At 39.0% G+C, this 23,351-nt stretch overlaps 1 protein-coding gene across 5 annotated transcripts in view; it reads right to left on the bottom strand.

Moving 5' to 3' along the window:
• The window catches only part of AKAP7 (A-kinase anchoring protein 7), a 177,101-nt gene that overhangs the window by 32,621 nt on the left and 121,129 nt on the right, over positions 1 to 23,351 (bottom strand). Inside the window, exons 1-2 of one of the 5 annotated variants that reach the window (XM_034990650.1) lie at positions 8,166 to 9,411; positions 5,669 to 5,737 (exon numbers count right to left, since the gene is read on the bottom strand). The exons of the other annotated variants lie outside the window; for them this stretch is intronic. Of the exons in view, the coding sequence (XP_034846541.1) occupies positions 5,669 to 5,737; positions 8,166 to 8,448 (352 nt within the window). The 5' untranslated portion in view covers positions 8,449 to 9,411. Of the gene's footprint in view, positions 1 to 5,668; positions 5,738 to 8,165; positions 9,412 to 23,351 lie in introns of those variants that run through there. 5 annotated transcript variants of the gene reach the window in all.

The raw sequence follows: 23,351 nt of genomic DNA, 5'->3' as shown, positions 1-23,351 counted from the left end.
GAAGCTTTTTTCTATTAGCCAAAATCCTTATGTACATCAGATTCTCCACTTCTTTTTCACACGGCCCTCCCCCAGGAAAGAAGACACAGGGACAGGTCACATCACATTATTCGACAGGGCATCTGGGTAGAGCTCACACAGCCAGTGACTGCACTAGAGGCTGGGAAAAATTCTACAACCTTTGTACTCCCAAAGAAAATTACTTCAGCATTTGATCATACAATCCAGGAAAACTGTAAAAAGGTCTGAGAACAGCAACAAAAAGGAAAACAGTTACTATATAGCCTATGAATTAGCAAAGGGAATCAGGGAGTGAAGACAGGAATAGTAACTATGAGAATTTGCATTAGAGTTCCTCTACTTAATTTTAGAAACATAAACCTCTTGGATATACATTATTTAGTAAAGAAAAAAATCTAATCTCTAGTGACTATGGTTAAATGCTTTATATCACACAACATTACTGGTGCTGCCCCAATATCACCCACAGGAAACATACACAAAACGGGGTCTCCGGTTACACAGAGCATCACTGCCTGCACTGTGCCTCACTGCTTCAGAAACGGGGCAGCAGGGAACGAACCGCCTGGGGTCCCAGCCTCCTGCCAGCTCTCGGCCCCCCAGCACCTCTGGACGACTGTAACTGAGAACGCCTCCAAACTACGGGCTTCCAGCCACTTCCCCTCTTAACTGGGACAGTTAGGAAGCATCTATTTTCTAATAGCTTCTCTTCATAAGCAGTTTCCTGAATGATCCCACTTGGCATAGTACCTGACACACAGGAAGTGTGCAGTAAGTTAAAAAGAAGAAGAGGAGGGAGGAAGAGCAGGAAGAAGAAAGAACTGCATTCTATCTTATTTATTCCCTAGACTCTTACTTCTAGGGGACAAATGGGGAGAAGCTAACTTTCAAGATCATGGTAGTTCAAGCCCTACTTCTTAAATATGAGGAAGCGAGGCCCACAGAGGTTGGTAACTTCCCCAGAGTCAGGCTGTTACTAGCAGAGCTGAGTTTCTCGCCCACTTCTCCTTACGTCCAGTCCTGTGCTCTTTCTATAGTAAAAACTTCATGCCAAGGGACAGGCTATAGGTTTTCAATAGGCAGCAGCAGAATAGTTAACCGCTGTGTCCCTGTGTCCAAAGCATTTCTACAGGCAAGCAAGGATGATGAACACTGTTGTCCACTGATGGCAGGTTCCCTATCACACATTTCCTGGGACACATGCTGTAGCATCTAAGTGAGAACCAATTAAAATGCTACTCTGGTACATTCAGTAACCAAAGTTCTTTACAGGTTACAGCATTAACCAGAGTCATTCCAAGTTCTGTCCTCTGACAGACTGATGTCAGACTGACTCCCGTTCTCTCGTACTTGTAACAGGAAATGTGTCTCATTCTCTTCACTAACAAACATTTAGAACATGCCTCCTCTGGGTAACACACTATGCTAGGCTCTAGAGCTGTGAAGAGAGGTATAGAACATGGGTCCTGCATGTGTGGTGTTTGAAATCTGTGAGGAGACAGAACACACATACGAAAGATAACCTCAAAGTGGGTGTATCTAAGTACAAATGAGAGGAGCAAAGGATAAGGCTATAGGATTTCTAGGAAGCCCTCCAGGGAATTAGAAAATCTAAACATAGACTTCTCTGAGCGCAACTGAATGATATCCACCATGGTAATTAAGGTTCAAAAATATAAGTGTTCACCAGACATGAAATTAACATTTTATCTCAATTTATGTATTACTGTTATATCACCAAATTCCAAATCATCAGAAACAAACTACCTTGATATCTGGCTCATATTTATGAAACAAATACTATCCTCATAACTCATGTCAAACAAAAAACTATACTGAGAAATATTTCACATACAAAAGTAAAATATGTGTGTATTGTTAAAACACACACTTATAACCTCCCAACAAACAAAAGTCCAGGGCTGGATGGCTTCACTGGTGAACTCTACCAAACATTCAAAGAAGATTTAATACCTATTCTTCTCAAATTCTTCCAAAAAAATTGAGGAGCAAGGAATGCTTGCAAACTCATTTTAAGGTCAGCATTACCTTGAGGCTAAAACCAGACAAGGACACCATAAAAACAGAAAATTATAGACCAATATCTCTGATGAACATAGATGCAAACATCCACAACAGAGTATTAGCAAACTGAATCCAACAATCCATTAAAAGGATCATATACCAACATTAAGTGAGATTTACTTCAGGGATGCAAGGATGGTTCAACATCAAATAATGTGACATTAACAAAATGAAAGATAAAAATCATATGATCATCTCAACAGATGCAGAAAAAGCATTTGACAAAATTCAACATCCATTTATGATAAAAACTCAAGAAAATGGGTATAAAGGAAATATACTTCAACATAATAAAGGCCATATATGACAAACCCTCAGCTTTTAAGACCAGAAACAAGACTAGGATGCCAACTCTCCCCATTTTTATTCAACATAGTATTGGAATTCCTAGCCACAGCAATCAGACAAGACATAAAGAAGAAATAAATGGTATCCAATCTGCTAAGAAAGAAGTAAAACTGTCACTATTTTAACAGATGGCACAATATTATATAGAGAAAACCCAGAAAAGGCTACCCAAAACTGTTAAAACTAATAAATGAATTCAATAAAGTTACAGTATACAAAATTAAAATACAAAAATCTGTTGCTTTTTGATACATTAATAACAAACTATCAGAAAGAGGAATCAAGAAAAAAATCTCATTTATAATTCCATCAAAAAAATATCTAAAAATAAACTTAACTAAGAAGGTGAAAGATCTATACAGTGAAAACTATAAGACACTGATGAAAAAAAAACTGAAAATGACACAAATAAATGTAAAGATATTCCACACTCATGGACTGGAAGAATTATTATTGTTAAAATGTCCATACTATCCAAAGCAATTTACAGATTCAATGCAATCCTTATCAAAATTCCAACAGCATTTTTCACAAACTAGAACAAATCATTCTAATAATTGTATGGGACCACAAAAGACCCCAAATAGCCAAAGCAATCTTGGGAAAAAAGAACAAAGTTAGATGTATCACACTTCCTGATTTCAAACTATACTACAAAGCTATAGTAATCAAAACAGTATGATTTTGCCATAAAAGCAGACACACAATTTAATAGAACAGAACAGAGTGGAAATAAACCCATGCATACGTGGTCAATTAATTTATGACAAAGGAGGCAAGAGCATACAATACAGAAAGGATAGTATCATCAATAAATTGTGTTGAAAAACTGGACAGCCACATGCAAAAGAAAGGAACTGAATCACTATTTTACACCATATACAAAAATTAACTCAAAAATGGATTAGACTTGGATGTGAGACCTAAAGCCATAAAACACCTAGAAGAAAACACAGGTGGTAAGCTCCTTGATAATAATGTTAGTGATGTGGTTTTTGGTTTGACTCCAAAGGCAAGGACAACAAAAACAAAAATAAACAAATGGGACTATACCAAACTTAAAAAGTCTCTAAACAAAACAAAACAAAACAAAACAAAACAAAAAAAGCTTCTGCACAGACAGGGAAATCATCAACAAAATTAAAAGGCAATCTATGGAATGGGAGAAGATATTTGCCAATTATATATCCCATAGGGGTTAATATCCAAAATATATAAAGAACTCATATAACTCAATAACAACAACAACAACATCTGATTTAAAATTGGGCACAGAATCTGAATAGGTATTTTTCCAAAGAAGACATACAATGGCCAATTAGCACTTGAAAGATGCTCAACATCACTAATCATCAGGGGGATGCAAATCAAAACCACAATGAGATATCACCTCACACCTGCCAAAATGGCTATTATCAAAAAGACAAGAAATAACAAGTGTTGGTGAGGGTACAGAGAAAAACGAACCCTCATGCACAATGTAAGGGGGTGTAGCCACTATGGAAAACAGTATGAAGGTTCCTCAAAAAATTAAAAATAGAATCATTATATGATCCAGCAATTCCACTTCTGGGTATCTATCAAAATAACAAAAACATGAATTTGATAAAATACATGCATGCGTATGTTCACAGCAGCATTATTTCTAATAGCCAAGATTTGGAAACAACCTAAGTGTTGATAGATGAATGGATAAAGAAGATGTGGAATGCACGTGTGTGCGTGCACGCACACACACACACATGGAACACTACTCAGCCTCAAAAAAGAATGAAATATTACCATTTGCAACACCATGGACAAGCCTTGAGGGTATTATGCCATGTGAAATAAGCCACACAGAGTAAGATAAATACCGCATGATTTCACTTACATGTGGAAGCTAAAACCAACCAACAAAACAAAACCCAGACTCACAGATACAGAGAACAGACTGGTGGTTGCCAGAGGGATGGGGAAGCAAAATTGGTGAAGGGTATCAAGAGGTACCAAACTCCATCTATAAATAAGTCAAGGAAATATAATCTACAGCATGGGGAATCCATTCAATAATATTCTATTAACTTTGGGGACAAATGGTAACTAGACTTACTGTAGTTATCAGTTCCCAAAGTAGACTCATGTCCAAATCACTATGCTGTACACACGAAATTAATTTGTATGTCAATTATACTCCAATAAGAAGACACATACTTGTAAAATTAAAATATGTGTCTTGTTGAAATACATACGATTTTATTTTCAGCATCACGGAATATCAGGGCTAGAAAGTAACCAAGTTGCCAGGGTATCCATTTATTAGCTGTTCTGTTCACCCTTACACATCCCTAGCAATGGCTTCTCATTCTATGCTTGGCAACCTCTGGTGACAGTAACCTGACTAGCTGATGAGACAGTATGGTTCATCTTTGGACATTCATCTATTTCATTCTACATAAAAGCAATGTACTTCCAAATGGGAAAATTTGCAATAGGGGAAGAGCCAGTGGAATATTTTCTAATTCATTACAGAAGTGTCTGCTTTTCATTATTGGGTTTTTTTCCGAGGTCTATTTCATGAGATTGATAAAGTACAATGGTCAGTAAGCCTGTACAGTAACATTCCTGTTCGTGGACATTCCCTTCAGGAAACTCACTATGAGAAATTAGGTAATGCAAAGAAAACAGTGCTATATAAGAATTCAGCAAAAATACTGCATTGAGAGTTATCTACAACATCTGTTAGTCCTACAGTATCTAGAGTAATGTTTCATGTTAAGTATGTTCCTGTGTAGCAACAGAAAGAGCTTGATCTTGCAATAAATGCATTTATTAATCTTGCAAGAAACATGCATTTATTATCATTATATTCTACTTAATGTGGCCCCAAAGCATACAGTTTAAGAAAATGCTTACTGCTGGGATTTAAACAAAAAGGTGTGTAGTTGCTTTGGGCTGCATTAGCTGAAAAATAAACCATTATGGGTTCTACTGTATTTGACGATTCACCCCATTACCAAGATTTCTGGCTACGCAGGCAGTTAACTTTTCACACAAACTTAGGCCCCTTGCACAACTAGTTGATTAAACAATCATCTTGTTCGCTATTGATAGATTAAAATAGTAACACTAACAATGAATTAAATGGGAATATTTTTCCATCTACCACCACCACCAAGGGTCAAAGCAGGATAAAGCAGCAGTGGGAGGGGAGAAGGGGTCACTTGACTCTTACCACTTGGCCAGCTGGGGATATCCTGTCTGTACCTCTGCAGGACGGTAGAGGACGGGCTTTCCAACTCACCTGTGTTTTGAGAATGACATCCACAAATGTAAACTTTCACCCAAACCTCATGTAGTTCTCCATAATTTGAGCTGCCCTGAGGAGGTATATTTCAGAGCCATCATCCTTTACAGCAGAATTGAAGGGTGTAGGCATTTGCATTTTTGTACTCTGCCTCTAGTAGGTCCCCACTGAGCATGTGGTTCAGAGCAGGCTAACAAGGCTGCTAGGTGGGGATACAATGATGAACAAGACCCAGGAGGTTACTGTACAATCCAGCAGCAGGATCAGAAGAAGGCTGGGCCCCCCAAACGTCTACTATGGATGCTTTTACCCGTTATCAACACAACTTATGGACTGGCTATCTCTAGTTAGTGCTAATTTACGTGTTTCTTGGGGCATGGCTAATGAATTCTCTGCCGTTTTTTTCTCAAGTCCCCTTTGTAAGTACTGTTAGGCATGTATTACCAGCAGCGAAGCAGTGCCTGGCAGAGAAGCTCTTCTTTAGACCCTCCGGTAGCACAGAAATCAAACACAGCATCGGAAAACAGCTGATGGGATGTGTGATGGAGTGTGGAGCAGATCGTGAGGAGAAAAACAGGGAAGCAACATCAAAATCAAAGACAAATGCAAGACTGGTGAGGGGACAGGGGAAGGTCAGCAGCCGGTGGGGGTGGAGGAGAAGAAAGGGGAGCAAATGCACTGATTCCAACCCTCATTTGCACTTCTGAACTAGAACTTTCTTCAGACACAGTGTAATGCCTTCAATTGTTTTTAAAATTTTGGAACTTGAGGAAGTAACCCCAAAAGGCAGTCTCTACCACTCCCTGTCAGCTAATATGAAGCAGTACTGTGCATAAAACATGAGACTTTGCACCCTACGATCCCAGATAAAGACAGAGAAGAGCAAATTCTTTAATGAGGTGAACCCTGACTTCTGTCAGCACCAAGAAGACTGCTTACACACGGGGAAGGAGAGAAGCAGAATACAAGTAAAGCAGGGGTTCCGGGGGAAAACCGGGAGCGGTGGAACAGGAAGTGGTGAAGGGTAAAGAGGGAGAAGGGGAGAATTACTATCCCTACATCTGTCCATACCACGGTTCTTCAGATACAGATGGTGTTCAAGCAATGACTCCATCAACCAAAACCCTCGGGAACTACAAATAAATCATCCTGACAAATACCTGGAAAGTTTCAGGCTGCCAAACTAATGCTGATGCTCATTGTTACAAAAAAAAAAAAAAAAAAAGAACAATTCTGCTGTAAACTCACTCAGGTTTTAAGCTCAGGGTCATCATATATTGTACACTATCATTTTCACAAGTAAAATTTAGAGCACAGTTATTGGCTCTTGTTAATAATCCAATGCTCCAAAGTCTCCCAACATTTATTCCAAAGCACTCCCAGAAGATTTCTTATAAAAGCTGGCTTATTTCCCAAGTGAACAGGTATGGCTGTGTATCAATGCTTTTAAAACCTGCCCCTGGCTAGTTTCCTAAAGAACCAGCAGCAGGAAATATAAGCCAGATGTGGACCTTTCAGTATCTGAACCAGGTATCATGAGATTCTATAGACCTATTTAAATTTACTTAAATAAAGCCCTGATGATATGGCTGCAAATTCAGAAAGTATGACTATAAACACTTTATGGAAAAGGAACTAAAAATTCAGTATTTGGGGGCAACTATTGTAAGGCAAATTCTATTCAGCACAAGAGTTAAAATGCTAGTACTGTATTTAACAAAGTCAAAATGTAAGCGAATACACAGAATCCAGTGAGGAAAAGAATTTAATGCAAGTGTCATCAGTTTAAGTTGTTTTCCCAACCATAAGCAGATGTTGAATCTGCCTGGCATCGGCTTAAAAATATGTGTAAGGTTTTTGCTGGGAAGCAAAGCAGCATCACCTGTTTGGAGAGCTGTCTTAACAGTTACACCTGAATCCCCTCCACGGAGAACAAAGCAGAGGACACGTGAAAATACCTGCAAATGTGTAATATCCGTCATTCTAGAGCCAGCTTTTCTTCTCTCTCTGTTATTATCGAGCACTGCCCTGAAAATATCCCAATTGCAGAGAAGAAAAATGAAGTCCGGCTTATACAACATCTCAAATTGCATGCAGTGATTTAAAGAAAGTCAAAACTAAACTCTGACTCTAGATAGTGTGGTAAGGATGAACTGTAGGATTAGCAACAGACGAAAATCAAAAATAAGTTTTCAGGATTTTGTATTTTTAACACAGCCTATTTATTGAGTCACGGTACTTTCCCCAGTTAATTATTAACCACATACCTACCAATCCTTTTAAAGAAACGCACAGGGAAAAAAAAAATCACAGCTCATTCTTCTGTTATCTTTCCCGTAAGAAAAAAACCCCAAAACGACCCCTGGAAGACAACCACACAAAATAGTCAAGCACTTCGGATCCTGCCCAGTACAATCACACTTACTGATCTTTTCCTCATCTCTTGAGAAAGGAAAACAGCAGAGCTGACCCATGGCACTGGTGCTGTCTTTCCTTCCCGGTGCTCTTCTCCCCGGGTGCCCCAAATAGAAGCTGCAGCTCGCCCTGCGATCTGCGAGCACGCCCTGCCTATTCCACTCCCAGCAGCAGCCCGAGCTCCAAGAGCCAATGCACAGCCGGCAGAGAGAAAGGAGAAGGGGACTCGCCGTGAGCAAAAAGGCTCCACCTCCCAGTCCTCCAGCCAGCGGCAAGGGCTCTGGGGCCAGCATTCAGTGAGAGAAGTAGCCCCATGCTCGCCCAATTCTCTCACCCAGCTGAGAGCTCCCGGCCTCCGCTCCGTGCCTCGAGCACAGCCTGCAGAACTGTGTGTGTCTTGAAGCAAGATCGTCCAGAACAAACCACAATGAGTGGTCCTCTCTCCCGCAGACAAATATAGTAATTACACCGAGAAAGCCGAAGAAAAACAAAAAGCCTACATTTTCGGCCTGCTATTTAAAGAGGAAGAGCTTTCTTTTATCCCCAGGAGATTTGGGGTTCTTTGTTTGTTTTATGAGTAAGGAACCTGACGTGGCAGAACACTGAAAACACAACTTGAATGAAGTACCACTAACGACCTGCAAGCTGCACCAACTGTAGGAATGACAGGGAAAAAGTGGGGGCAAAAGACAATCCTGTTGTCGGCACTTTACAGTGTAGCTTTTAAGGTTAAACGTCTGCTTTCTGAAACGCTGCTATGTTCTTCTATTAAATCTACTACGAATTTTGAAATCAGAGCATCAAGTATGTCATTAGCCCAGAAAATTCCCCAAATCTAGAAGCACCACTGAGAAAAAGATTGGAGATAAGAGCACCTTTCAGAATGAATCCACGACGTGGCTAAGCAAATTCAGGGACAGCACAATGACTAATTTTAAAACACAGTATTTGAACTTTATGACAGGAGATAACTGACTTCAAGTAACAGCTCCGAATCTGTTCCCTTAAATAGGGAACAGCCTTACTTTATGACACTACAGGAATGAAAGACAGCTCTTAGTGCCCGAAATGCCATCCAAATTCCAGCCGTACTCCTCTATTTTCTAGCAAGGCACACACACACCCATCTACCAGGAGGTGGAAGGATGACCATGACAACTTGCCGTGGTTCTGGATGCAGGATGCCTGCTTTCATACCCCTCTGAACAAGAAGAGTATGCAGTTTGGAAAAATAACAGCTGTCTGTTTTTTGTTTTTTGTTTTTTTTTTAGATTTTATTTATTTATTTGACAGAGAGAGACACAGCGAGAGAGGGAACACAAGCAGGGGGAGTGGGACAGAGAGAGAAGCAGGCTTCCCACGGAGCAGGGAGCCCGATGCGGGGCTCGATCCCAAGACCCTGGGACCATGACCTGAGCCGAAGGCAGAGGCTTAACGACTGAGCCACCCAGGTGCCCCCAGCTGTCTGTTTTTTTATGTTAAACATTACTTCCTGCATTTAAAGAAAGAAATATTTGTAGTAAACACTCTTCACTGAAAAAAATGAGTAATTCTTGGCATTCCCTAATCATCAACGTTGATGTCGCCATAAAACCTTTAGAAGTAGAAAGCCAGGGGCGCCTGGGTGGCTCAGTCGTTAGGTGTCTGCCTTCGGCTCGGGTCATGGTCCCAGGGTCCTGGGATTGAGCCCCACATCGGGCTCCCTGCTCCGTGGGAGGCCTGCTTCTCCCTCTCCCCCTGCTTGTGTTCCCTCTCTGCCTGTGTCTCTCTGTCAAATAAATAAATAAAATCTTTAAAAAAAAAAAAAAAAAAGTAGAAAGCCAGAGGTCTGAATCCCAGATTTGCCAGATATTAGCAGTTCTGAAATATTGACCTCTTTGTCAGAGTTTGGATTATCTTCCTCTGTAAGACCTGAAAATCAGGTTAAGTTCATTATAAAGTTTTTAACTTGTTGCAAAGTAGATAGTGTTTGGGAGGAAGGAAAGAGGCAGAGAACAGATAACTATAGCTATTTGCACCTCTGTCTTTTTAGCACCAGCCAGTAATCTCTCCTCCTCCTGTTCCAATCTCCTGCCCTACTAGCTGCCATCTTGAGTTACTGCTTATACATGTTATACATGTGGACTCCGAGCAAAAAGGCCCCTCACTCAGATGCAGCACTCAGGGGATAATACTCTGTGATGAACCCTACACCAACTTCACTTCATTAATTAATTCCTATTGGCACTACTTCTGACAATATGCAATTAAGAATAAAAATATAAGTAACAGTATATACCTCAGGATATCCTGCAGTCCAAGGGGGAAATACATATAATGTCAAATATCTCTCTCTTTCTCTAATGTCAGAGATTTTTTTTCATAGGCACTGAGTGAATCAATCATAATACAAGATTAGAAAAACAACTGAAAAATTCAAGACAGGGATTTTTAAACCGGCTTTTAATTGTGCAAATAATTAGCATATCATTTAACCTCAAGGAGAGGATGGAGTCTGGTTTCCTCTCACTAAGGTTTCTCTCTGTTCTGGAAGGGTATAGTTTCATACTGTAGGTCATGGCTACTCTCAGCCCAGGATTTCCAGAAATGGTCTTCACGTTGCATATTTTTGTGTTTCTTTCAATAAAGATGAGTCATTAAATATACAATTAAATGGAATTTCCCTTCTATAGATTTCATAAGAGTTTCCATATACCCACATTTTCAACTCAAAATAACGGAGACATTCATAAGTCTGGATTTTTGTTTGTTTGAAAAACAAACTATACATAGGTTGGGAATACTGGTGAAAAAACTGATTTTTTTCCCCACCATCACATGCCCCTTTCTGAAAGTTGAATAGCTACCTTACAGAAGGACCTAGAAATGATGATCTAGTCATCATTTACCCAATTGTTTGGGAATACAACAGCCTGTAACTGACTTGAATAGTACAAGATACAAGCCCCTCCTTGCCCTTCCTTATCTCACAAAAACAATCAAGTAATAAACTGAGCAAGAATAAATGCTAAGATTTACTGGACACTTACTATATGCCAGGCTCTTGCTAAGTGCTTTACATTTACTCATTCATTTCATCCCTACCACAGTTTTGTGAGGTAGAGAGTATTTCTATCCCCTTTTTACAGAGGGAAAAAGTTGAGCTCAGAAAAAAACTAAGCCAAAATCTCTCAGAGAATATAGGACAATAATGGGATTTGAACTCAATTTGCATGGCTGCACAAATCCTGAGCATCTCATCCCAGAGTTCTGTATTATTAAACACAATTTGTATGGGGTATCAGGTATATACCTTATGAGCAGCTTACTACAATATCAGAATAATGCACAGAAAAATAGTTATTTAACCAAGCTCAATGGTAATATGTTTAAATGTCTTGGTTTCTCATGTTTTGTCACCAAATTCCTTTATTCATAGGGCACAAGTAATATTAATCCTATGAAGGCAGATCCCTTACAGGAGCTGGAGCCTAGCTCTGCTGCCTGCCATGCTGTGGGGAGGACTCTATCTAGAGCACAGAAATACCAGAATGGCCCCTGAAAGCATTCACCTTCCAGGAAAAATAGCAACTCCTATCAGTCACGAGGAATCCCTGAGAATATTAATGGGATTTTGTTAGAGGATTAACAGACTCCTTTCAGTCATATAGAGAGATCTACCATAACTAGGAGAAGATTTTAAAAAGAAGTTAACCTGAATGAGAAAACCTGATATGATATCATGTTCATAACTTTAAAGCTATAACCTTTTCGTGTTTTCTTTTCTCATAGGCCTAGCTACAAACAAAGCATGGTTACAACAGATACCTGTCTGCTCCAGTTGCTTGGATTCTTGTGACAATGGTTAAAATGGTAGGACGGAAACTAAACAGTATGAGGGAGTGGCCGCTGACTCTTCTTCATGTGCTTTGATCAGCTCTGACAATACTATCTCTAAGGGGACAAGAGAATTCTTAACTATGACCAAAACTCTATTCCCTGTATCACTGGGTAGCATTATTTTCAATCTGAAAACACATATACTTGGATTTCTGAGCAACCTGGCTAAATGAAAGTCTGATTCAAGGTAAAGAACAAATCTCACTGTAAGATTCTGAATCTATAAAACTGTCCAGATTACCACCTCTTCTGAGACCTCCAACTCATTAATTAAAGGGAATCTGCATTTGACAACTTACAGAAACACACGAGAAAGAAAATAAAAAAGTAAATGTTCCTTTATTAAAAAGAGTAGAGAGAAAGAGGACATTAAGTCATGAAGTGTAAAGAGAGGGAAAAAATCCTTTATCCCTCCAAATTCTGGAACCAAGCCCTTAGGAGACATGCCTTTAAGAGCAAGAGACAAACTTCAGGAAGATTTCATTACACAGCAGGTGGCATGCTTATGGAAACTGTTATGCCAAGAAATGTCACAGTTCCAGTGAAAATGTATGTTAAGTTCAAGAAATGCTTGACAATTCATGAAAATACAACTCATAAAAATTGGGTTGTTTTGGAATATATCCCAATTTCTTATGTTGATATCAGGGTGCCAAAAGACAATCAATCTGGGCCTTAAGAACGTTGGATGCACATATTCAATATTGTATCCTGTGTCTCTATGTTCTTGTAAAACCAAATTTCAATTCTCAATCATCAATCCACAAAGCATATATCACCCAGACCTAACAGATGTTCCTCTCCTCTTTACCCACTGCTACATCTTTGCAGCCATTTTGTAACCAAAGGGCAAAGTTCTGAAGCTACATGATTAAATATGGATCTTTGAAAGCTGTTTTTATGAATGTCTGTCTGTAAGAAAAAGAGGCTGAAAAAGTTATAACTGAAAAATTTCAAGGATTATCTGTAAATCTCACTGGTAAAGGTCTATTTTTAATTACCAGGTAAAAGAATCTTGATCTAACTGTGAAATTTGGGAACCAAGAATATTTTTTTACTATTATTCCTACGTTAGTCATATTTTCAACAAAGACTTTTTTTTTCTCTTTCCAGTGTTTTGTTTTTCTCTAAAACTGAAAGTTAGAGGTATTTGCATTTGAAACTGCCATATGCTATAGAGTTTCAGTAGGTAACTGAAGGAAAAATGTGTTTTTTAAAACACAAGGAGAAAAACATAATGTACCATATACAGCATATGTGCATTTAGGAAAGGGGAGGAAACAAGCAGATAACTAGAATTACAAAAGAAGTCCTTCTTTACCAATCCATAATGGTCACTCCCAAATCTCTGCTGATGCATGTCTACCTAGTGCCAATTCTCAAATGCTTTCTCCATGCTTATTATTAAGATCTTTTCTTTCTTCAGTTTTTTAAGATTTATTTACTTGTTTGAGAGAGGGGCAACACAAGCAGGAGGGGCAGAGGGAAAGAGAGAGAATCTCAAGCAGACTCCCCGAAGAGCACGGAGCCTGACACGGGGCTTGATCTCATGACTCTGAGATCATGACCTGAGCCGAAACCAAGAGCCAGATGCTCAACCGACTGCACCACCCAGGCTCCCTCAATCAGTTATTTTCTATGTGCATGGCCCAACTTTCAACAATGTATATGTAGCTGCAGCCCTTCCCTTAATTGGTAAGAACTAAATCAGGGAGGAGAACTTACTTTCTTGCTCAGAGAACAGACAGCAGTGGAGCTCTTGAGGTAGGAGCCTGGAGGATGGGCTGACAGGTTACATTATCTGCTTGGACACCTCCAATTTACATTATACCATTTTATCAATTCAATTTGCTTCTAGCCACTATTTATTAAACACTTAGTATGTCCTGATATGATGATCACAATGGCTCTTGAGGTGAGGTTAACTTTCGAGACAAGGAGTACAACCAAAGTAAGTGAGAGAGAAAGCCAGGGCCAAACCTCCTACTCGGAGGCAGAAATCTGTAGGCATGTGCCCACGGGAGCAGGAGGGGCATTCGCCTTGTGGTAAATCCCACTGGACAGTTTTATAAAGGCAATGCAGTAACAGGAGAACAAAGGCCAGCAACAGTCATCTATCTATTCTAGTTAGCTGCTGTTAGTCCTGCTTCTACATTCTGTCCTTCTTTTCAGGCATTAACAATGAAATCACAAAAACCAACAGGAGTTACTTAACTCAAGGACAAGTTAAATGATGGGATGTTAAAACCTTTTTTTTTTTTTTAAAGGGAAAGCAAAGAATATACTTAATCTGCTGGCCAGTATTTGTATTATTTGACATGGCTGCCTTCTTATTCAACTGCTTTTAATCCCTTAATGCCCTGAGAATTTCAGAGAGAAAGCAACATCCTTCACAGCAGGAAAAGAAATATATTTCAGAAAAGCCAATAGGACCCAATTGAGTAGATTCTATTTGCAATTTAACAATGTAAACAACAAAAATTTGGTTGTATAGTTTCTAATTTACTGGGGGTTTTCACAGTTCCTAATTATTCTTTATCTGGGATATGGTCAATCTGTATTTAGCTCTAAAAGTGCTCCACTGTTTGACCTTGGGCGAGACAACAGTCACATTTCCTGCTGTATAAAGGATTGGAAGACCTCAAATAAAAGGTGCTTTAATAACTCAGTGCACTATTACTAAAGGTTTTTTTTCTCTAATAACAGTGAAAGGGATGAGGAAGAATGAAAGTAAATCCCCAAAATAATAAAAAGAATATTCACTTATACTAGATGAAAGGCAGTGAAATCATGATTGGTTTTGGCAGGTCTCAGTATTTGTCCTGATCTACCGTGGCCCAGGGTAACATTCATCTGATACACTATGTCACTATTCATTCTGCTTATGGACACTTTTAACAACATTTGATAACTGTTGTTTAAATACCCATAAAACTGGGGCGCCTGACTGGCTCAGTCCAAAGAGCAAGTGACTTTCCATCTCGGGGTGGTGAGTTTAAGCCCCATTTTGGGTGTAGAGATTACTAAAATCAATCAATCAATAAACAAACAAACTAAAAAAAAATGTAAATACCCATAAAGCCAAAATACTGATGATGTGGAAAACAAAGGCAAAAGAAATGTAGATAAAATCAAATGTCCTTACACCTTTGCAGTCGCCCATTGACAAGTGGTTGAGATAGGAGAGCGACATTCCTCAAGGAACTCACAACTGCCTTAATGTTTTTTTTGTTTTTGTTTTTGTTTTGCTTTGCTAGAGGCAAAAAGCAACCTTAGCTTGGCATTAACCAGACCTCCAGGATCCTGTAAATCCTCTTTAACAAACGAAAATCCTTCTGGAAACTTCCTTTATCTCTGCCCCTCCCCGCTTAAAAATATATAATCAATAGCTCCTCACAATCCCAGGGCAGCTCTTTCTGCCCACAGGTCCTATCCCTGTGCTTTAATAAAAGCACGTCTCAAGAATTCTTTCCTGACTGTTCACTCCCAAACCCCAACATCACATCACTATGACTATTTTCTGTTAATACATTTCTTTCATATCCAAAATGTGTATCTGGTGGGATGCACTCAGCTGCAAGTAACAAAAAACTCTTTGAGTCTTTAAAAGAAAGAAATTCATTATCTCCTATAATCAGAGATAGAATGGCTTTCAGGTTGGTTAATTCAGTGGCTTAACAAGATCCAGATTCCCCTTTCTGGTCTCCCATACACAGTGCATATGTTTGTAGTCCCCTAGTGTCCCCTAGTTAAGATGGCCACTAAGTCCCAGCATCACATGTATACCCAACAATTTCCAGCTAAAAGATGATGTTCTCTTTCCTATAAATCTCTAAATCTCAGCCCAAACACTATGTTCTGAGTTCCCATGTAGATTTCCCCTCAAATATCAGATGTGGTCACATGCCACTTCCTAAACTAAATACTGGCAAGAAGAATGGAACGAGTCACTGGCAGGCCCAAAGCCAGGCCCATATGCCCTGAAGTTCGCCAACTCATGGGGAAGGAGGGGCTCTGCCAACAGAGAAGGAGGGGAAGAAAATGGATTCATAACAGGCAAACCCCTAGTGTCTCCAGTGGTCAATTAAAATTAGTAAAGTTACTGAAAGGGTCAATAAATAATTTTGGATAGCAGAAAAGGGAAAAAGCCCTGAAAAGTAAATAATTGAAAGAGAGTGCCGTACTAGTAAAAAACCAAACAAACAAAAGCAAAAACGATCATCTATGGATAAATGTATGGCACACTTCTATCCTGAATGCATAGTTGGAGAACAAGTATCAAAACTGTTAACTGCCTTTCTCCTCAACCTTACAATGCTAAGACTGACTTCTTAAATAAAAGCTTTTGCTTTGATCAGAGAGTTAGCAAGGGAAATATTTTTGGCAGCTATGGATCCCTGGTAGGAAATATAAAATTTATGATGATCATATGCAGTTTCCTTTACTCATAGCCAGAAGCAAGACAAAATATTCACCTGAATATCCTCGTCAGTAGGAGATCAAGTAGAACCCCAGTGAATGAATTGACAAAATGTTGTTCTCTCCATTAGCTACAGTTAGTGCTCTAGATATTTTATATAAAATGTTTTCAAGTTAGATAAAATAGTCAAGGATCTTTATGGGTTAACGAATAGAAACAGAGAATTTAAATTTCGTAAAGGGAAATGAGTATACTCAGTTTCTTCAGCTCTCATGGTCCCTGTTTTTACCAGGACAAATTTCTCAATAAAAGAAGGAAACTTGCATAGTAAAGGGGCATTTTTATGCCATTGCTGTCCAGATCCCATAGACCAACAAGAAACAATAAACAGATTTGTCATTATTTGCTTAACCAGTTTCCACCACTTTTTATTTTAGCCCCTTGGTTTCAAATCTCCTTCCTTCCTCTGCAATAGTTATCTTAGGTAACTAGCTGCAAAACTAGTCTGAAGTCCCAGGTTTCCAGATACCCCTCAATTATTTCATTCATAGCCACAGCTTTCACTGTGAACCTAATGCCACTGAATCCCAAATCTATCCCTCGGATAGGTCGTCTATGTCCCACACCTCCCTCTGGGATGTGTCACTTGACTGGGCCGCCGCTGTTTTAATATGTCTAAAGTCAAACTCATCCCCTTGTCACCAAAATGTTTTCTCTTTTATCCCTTACATTGGTGGAGGACACTACAGTCGACCTAGCTGTCAAACCCCAAATATGGGAGCCATCCTAGACCTCTCCCCTGTCTTTCATAATCTGCCATAAACCTGAAAAGACTGATTCTCCTGCCTACCTAGATCTGCAGTGCACCCCTCCTTCTCCACCTCTGCTGCCAAAGTTAACTGCAGACAATCTTCAGGACCTGCGTAGGCTAGTGCTCCAGTCTCCTTACTTATCTTACTGATTCAGTTCCCTGTTCTCCCCACCATCGGGCTTTCATACTACTGGTAGGATGGCCTCTCTAAAGTACAAATCTGAGCATGTCATTTGGAGCTCCAAAAGGCTCCCATCCCCTACAAAATTAGATCTGAATTAAGATACGATCTGAAGGATGGGTAATTCACGTGCAGAGTCTATTACTTACACTCCTCTGGGAAGCTACTCAACCTGGAAAACACCTCCCTTTCACCTGTCCTCCTTCCCACATTCTCACTTTATCCTTCCCTCACTCTATTCTTCCCTCTTCAGTGCAGCCTTTCCTGACAATCCCAGGCTGAATTACATGTACACTCAGTTGGTTCCCATTAACTGCCTTACAGTCACTGTCACCTTCAATTGTAATTGTTTGCATGACTTTGCACTAGGACGTAAACTCTGAGAGTATAGTCTGTGTTGGCCCACCTTTGATCTTTAATATACAACATAATGCTTGGCACTTGATAGGTTCAATAAATATCTGTTCAGTAAATTGCACAAGTAAAATACAATAAAATGTGTTTATGTGCACAGCTTGCAGCTCTTCAAATGCCCCGAGGGAGCTAGCCTGATAGCTCAGGCAATATCGAATCCCAAGTTCACTCTACTAATAGTACAACAGCCAAGAGCCGTTTACTCACTACGGTTATACTCCCCCCCTCCCTTCCAATTCCCATTTTAAGAGTAAATAGAAAACAAAAGAATATACTGGAATTGGATTTTCAGACAGATGGACAATGAGAATATTATTCTCTTCCAATTAATCAGATGCGATAATAATTAAAGCCTAGCTCTGGCAAAAACTGAAGTACAACAGTTTAACACAAAATAGAGAAGTTGGGAATGATAATGATGGAAGAAGTTTCATGAGCTCACTCAGACCTCCAGGTTAGAGGACTCACAAATGGTACTCCCTCTTCCACCTTAAAAGATGGGTCAGTAAAGACATTTAACAAATCCCTTAACACCTCGTCCCAGTGTTTAACAATCAATCTTTTAGAGTCCAAAGTTTTTCCTAATTCCTAAAATAGTATATTCCCAGTAAAGATTAAAAGGAAAATGACTTTTTTCCCTTTTACTGATCCTTCCTTAAGTCACTCTTTAGCCCTGTCTGTCCTAGGCTAAGAATTCTATATACATTGGGGTGCCTGGGTGGCACAGTGGGTTAAGTGACTGACTCTTGGTTTCTGCTCAGGTCCTGATCTCAGGGTCATGAGATCGAGCCCCACACCGGGTTCTGCACTCAGCGTGGAGTCTAAGACTCTCTCCCCTCCCCTCTGCTTGCTCGCTCTTTCTCTAAAATAAATAAAATCTAAAAAAAAAAAAAAAGAATGCTACACACACTGTAATAAACACAGCAATAATAATGGACACTAGTGAGTGAGCACTGAGTATGAGTCAGGCACGATGCTAAGTGCTTTTAGTGCATTATCTCATTCAGTCCTCACAACATCCTCATGAGTTAACCATCATTATGAACCCTATCTTACAGATGGGTTTAGGGTCATGAAGTAATGTGCGCAAGGTTACCAAGCTGGGAAGTGGCAGTGACCATTACAACAAGGTCTGTCTCACTCAAGGAACTCCTGGGTCACTGCATTTTTCTCTCTGTAGTGCATGTACTGTCTCTCCACTGTTCTGCATCCTCTCTAATTCCTTAGTGCTTCCCTGAAATGGGAGATGAACTTCATGAGTTTTACATACTTGTCTCGTGATTTCATCACATTATCAAATTGGGTTTTTTTAAATAACACTATATTAAAGAGGATAGATTTCCAACTTTGTTGTGTTTTTCCTAGAGCCAGGAAAAAATAAAGCTAAGGTTTCTATCCTCACATTGTACTTACATATATTAATTACATATAAATATATATGCAATATAAAATATTACATAAATACATAAATCAAAAGCACGATATACATCCATGCATTTTTATTTTTTAAATGCACCAATATTAATCACAGGCCATTAAAGGAAAGCATTAAGAGTAACACAAGTCTATAATTACCTAAAATGGGTGTTCTAATAAGACAGTTTTTTTTTTTAAGATTTTATTTATTTTTATTTGAGACAGAGAGAATGAGAGACAGAGAGCATGAGAGGGAGGAGGGTCAGAGGGAGAAGCAGACTCCCCGCCGAGCAGGGAGCCCGATGCGGGACTCGATCCTGGGACTCCAGGATCATGACCTGAGCCGAAGGCAGTCGCTTAACCAACTGAGCCATCCAGGCGCCCTAAAATGGGTGTTCTGATGTTAGAAAAGTAAGAACACCATTGCAATAAGTATTCTAATATGAGTGGTAGAGCTATTAATATGAATAACTAACATTTTTATAACACTATTTGTTAGGCACTGTGCTAAGCACCTTTAGAGCGATAACTAATGTGGTGAAAAAGCGTATTCAGAGTCAATTAGGCAACGTGATGGGTTAGTTAGCCATAACTTTCGGCAACTGGCAGGGCCTCCTAACACTAGTTTTACTGTACACCTTAACGCCTTTGTTTGACCACAAGACTCTGCACTCCAATATTATCATTCATGTAGTGGTTTTTTTCTTTTATTAGAAATTCAATATTTACTTTCATATTTCCTTTTTTAAAAAGATTTTATTTATTTATTTGACATAGAGAGAGAGTGTGCACGCACACAAGCAGGGAGAGCGGCAGGCAGAGGGAGAAGCAGGCTCCCCGCTGAGCAGGGAGCCCGATGCGGGGCTTGATCCCAGGACTCTGGGACCATGACCTGAGCCGAAGGCAGACGCTTAACCAACTGAGTCACCCAGGTGTCTCTACTTTCGTATTTCCTAAAACACTTAAAACCAAAGGCTCTACAAATAAATCATAAAATAACATAAATTGCTATTGTATCATGCTAGCACTGATGCTTAATTTGTCAGATCGTTAAATTTACCACAGAGCACTGCTCCTTTAATACGGAAGGTCCCTATGGCATCTAATATAAATCATAAGGTTTTTAACCAGGCCAACAGATAGTTACATTTTCAACCAGCCTGAGCCACATCTTCCATTCTGTGTTAGCATCAAGATTAATAGCTGATAGGACGCCTGGGTGGCTCAGTTGTTAAGCAACTGCCTTTGGCTCAGGTCATGGTCCCAGGGTCCTGGGATCGAGTCCCATATCGGGCTCCCTGCTCGGCGGGAAGCCTGCTTCTCCCTCTCCCACTCCCCCTGCTTGTGTTCCCTCTCTCGCTGTGTCTCTCTCTGTCAAATAAATAAATAAAATCTTTAAAAAAAAAAAAAAGATTAATAGCTGATACACCAGTTAAAATACAGTGAGCTATCAGTAAGATTAATTTTCTCAGTTACTTAATCTGAGGCTTCCTCTAACTCAAGCAAATGTAAAGAAATAAGCTGAGAGTTCCAGTTATCAGTTGCTTTTTATTTTTACTAAGGGCATGTAATAATGAAATTTCAAACACTTTCTTTTTAGAAGACATGTTTCACCAAAGAAACATTTAAGAGGAGGACAGTTAGATTACGAAAAGGAACAACATGGGCATCTGAGTAATTTTAACACATCAAAGGTTCTACTATTTCAAGAGCATTCTGCTTTCTAGGCAGGATGACACAGTCCCAGTTGAATCTGGACAGTCTTGGCTTTCTTTTTTTTTTTCTTTTATCCCAGCCTAGTATACTCACAAGGGTACATTTAAATGATAAATTACATGGTCACTCAATTTCTGTGTCAGAAAGTAAATAATTAAATACTCTGTACTCAGCAATTACTAATTTACTTGATAATTTTGAACAGAGGAAATTTCCAACTGCTAAAGTTTTAAAGTGAAAAAAAATGTACAGTTTTCTCAGATGATAAACTGTGTTTTCACTTCTCCCTCTCCTAACATGCTCGAAATAGATTCATCTTAATTGGTCTAAGCAGAGATGAAATTTTCTTAATCGTCTTCCCTGTCAGCCTGTGCAAAAGAAAACAAGACAAACTTTTTGGTCCTGCCCACCACAAAAGAGGCATTCTATATTATAGAATATCAATTTCACATAATAATGATTTTTAAATGTGTCATTCATATAGATATGCTACTGTCGGTCTGGGGTATTTTTGCACTTCTTACATTTTTACCACAGAAAGCTTAAATGGAAATTAACTGTGCAGCTATCAAAATTAATTTGTTGGAAGAAAAGAAAATATTGATCAAAATTAAGTTTGGAGAGGGGTACCTGGATGGCTCAGTCCATCAAGTGTCCAACTCTTTATTTTGGCTCAGATTATGATCTCAGGGTTGTGAGATCAAGCCCCATGTCAGGCTCCACCTGCACTGAGTGTGGAGCCTGATTAAGATACTCTCTCTCTCTCTCTCCCTCTCCCTCTGCCTCTCCTCCCCCCACCCCTGTTCATGCTTGCATGTCCTCTCTCTCTCTCTCTCTCTATATATATATACACACATATATATATACATAATTAAGCTTGGAGAGTTGTCTGAGGATTAAATCTTTTCATGGTTTTCTTGGACCATGAACTGAAGCAGCAATTTGTAAATATTTTGGTTTTAGGACCACTTTACACTCTTAAAAATTACTAATAATCTTCCCATCTTTCTCCCCACTCAAAGAGCTTTGGCTTTGTGGGCTATTATTTATCAGTATCTATTATGTTCAAAATTAAAACAGAATTTTCTGAAAATTTATTAATTCATTTTAAAATATCATAAACCCTTATGATAAGTAATAAAATATTATCATTAAGAACATTTTTATGAAAAACAACTATATTTTAATTAAAAGTTTTATAGTGAGAAGAATGGCATTAATTTACATTTTTGCAATTTTCTTTAATGTCTGGAATAATCAAAGACCGCTTTATCCTCATCTCTGATTCTGCAATCTGTTGCAATATATGGTTTCATCTGCAGCCTAAGAAAAATCCAGCCTCACATAGATACAAATTTATTTTTGAGGTTTTATTTATTTATTTGACAGAGAAAGACAAAGCAAGAGAAGAAACACAAGCAGGGAGAGTGGGAGAAGGAGAAGCAGGCTTCCCGCTGAGCAGGGAGCCCGATGCAAGGCTCAATCTCAGGACCTGGGATCATGACCTGAGCCGAAGGCAGATGCTTAACGACTGAGCCACCCAGGCACCCCTAGATACAAATTTTTAAAAGGGGGGAGAATAATAGCCTTTTCAGATAATTGTGGATATTCTTCTTTGATATTATACCAAAACGCAACAAGTTGTAGTTTCTTAAAGTTTAGTTGCAATGTGAAATCTTAAAACTTATAAACCTTTCTTACTCTCTACACTCAAATCTTCTGGTATCTTGAAATTTCAATGGATCTTTTATCTATCCATGTCTTTGTAACACATATTGGTCATTTAAAAAATGCGGAGTTATGCAGATCTTCCATATTTTGACACATTTCTTTACACAACATCAAAAAATACCATATTAGGGATGCCTGGGTGGCTCAGTCAGTTGAGTGTCTGACTCTTGATCTCAGGTCAGGTCTTGATCTCAGGGTTCAAGCCCTATCTTGTACTCCACACTAGGCATGGAGCCTACTTAAAACAAAAACAAACAAAACAAAACAAAACAAAAACAAAACCACATTAGACCAATCATTAATATCACCATGGACTGCCTAGGGACACTAGTAAACTTCTGGGGGTCATGGAAATGTTCAGGATCTTGATGGTGATAATGGTTTCACAGTTTAAAAACTCATCAAATTATACACTTTAAATATATACAGTTTTGTATATAAGTTGTACCTCAGTAAAATAAAAGTAGTGTGACAGAGGCAAAAAAACTGGGAAAATGGAGTTCATTACTCTACTTAGCTAATTTTGTTTATGAAATTTTCCATAATAAAAAGTGGGAAAAAGTCTTGAAGTTCAGGAAACTGTCAAACTCATGGTAACAAATTAGTGTTTTTCAAAAGTCTTGTTTTT

This window comes from Mirounga leonina, unplaced genomic scaffold (assembly GCF_011800145.1).
Source record: "Mirounga leonina isolate KUSES-001 unplaced genomic scaffold, KU_Mleo_1.0 Mir_53, whole genome shotgun sequence".
Classification (NCBI taxonomy): Eukaryota; Metazoa; Chordata; class Mammalia; order Carnivora; family Phocidae; genus Mirounga; species Mirounga leonina.
The sequence above is the reverse complement of the archived record's forward strand: the minus strand, read 5'-3'. Positions and strand labels throughout refer to the sequence as shown.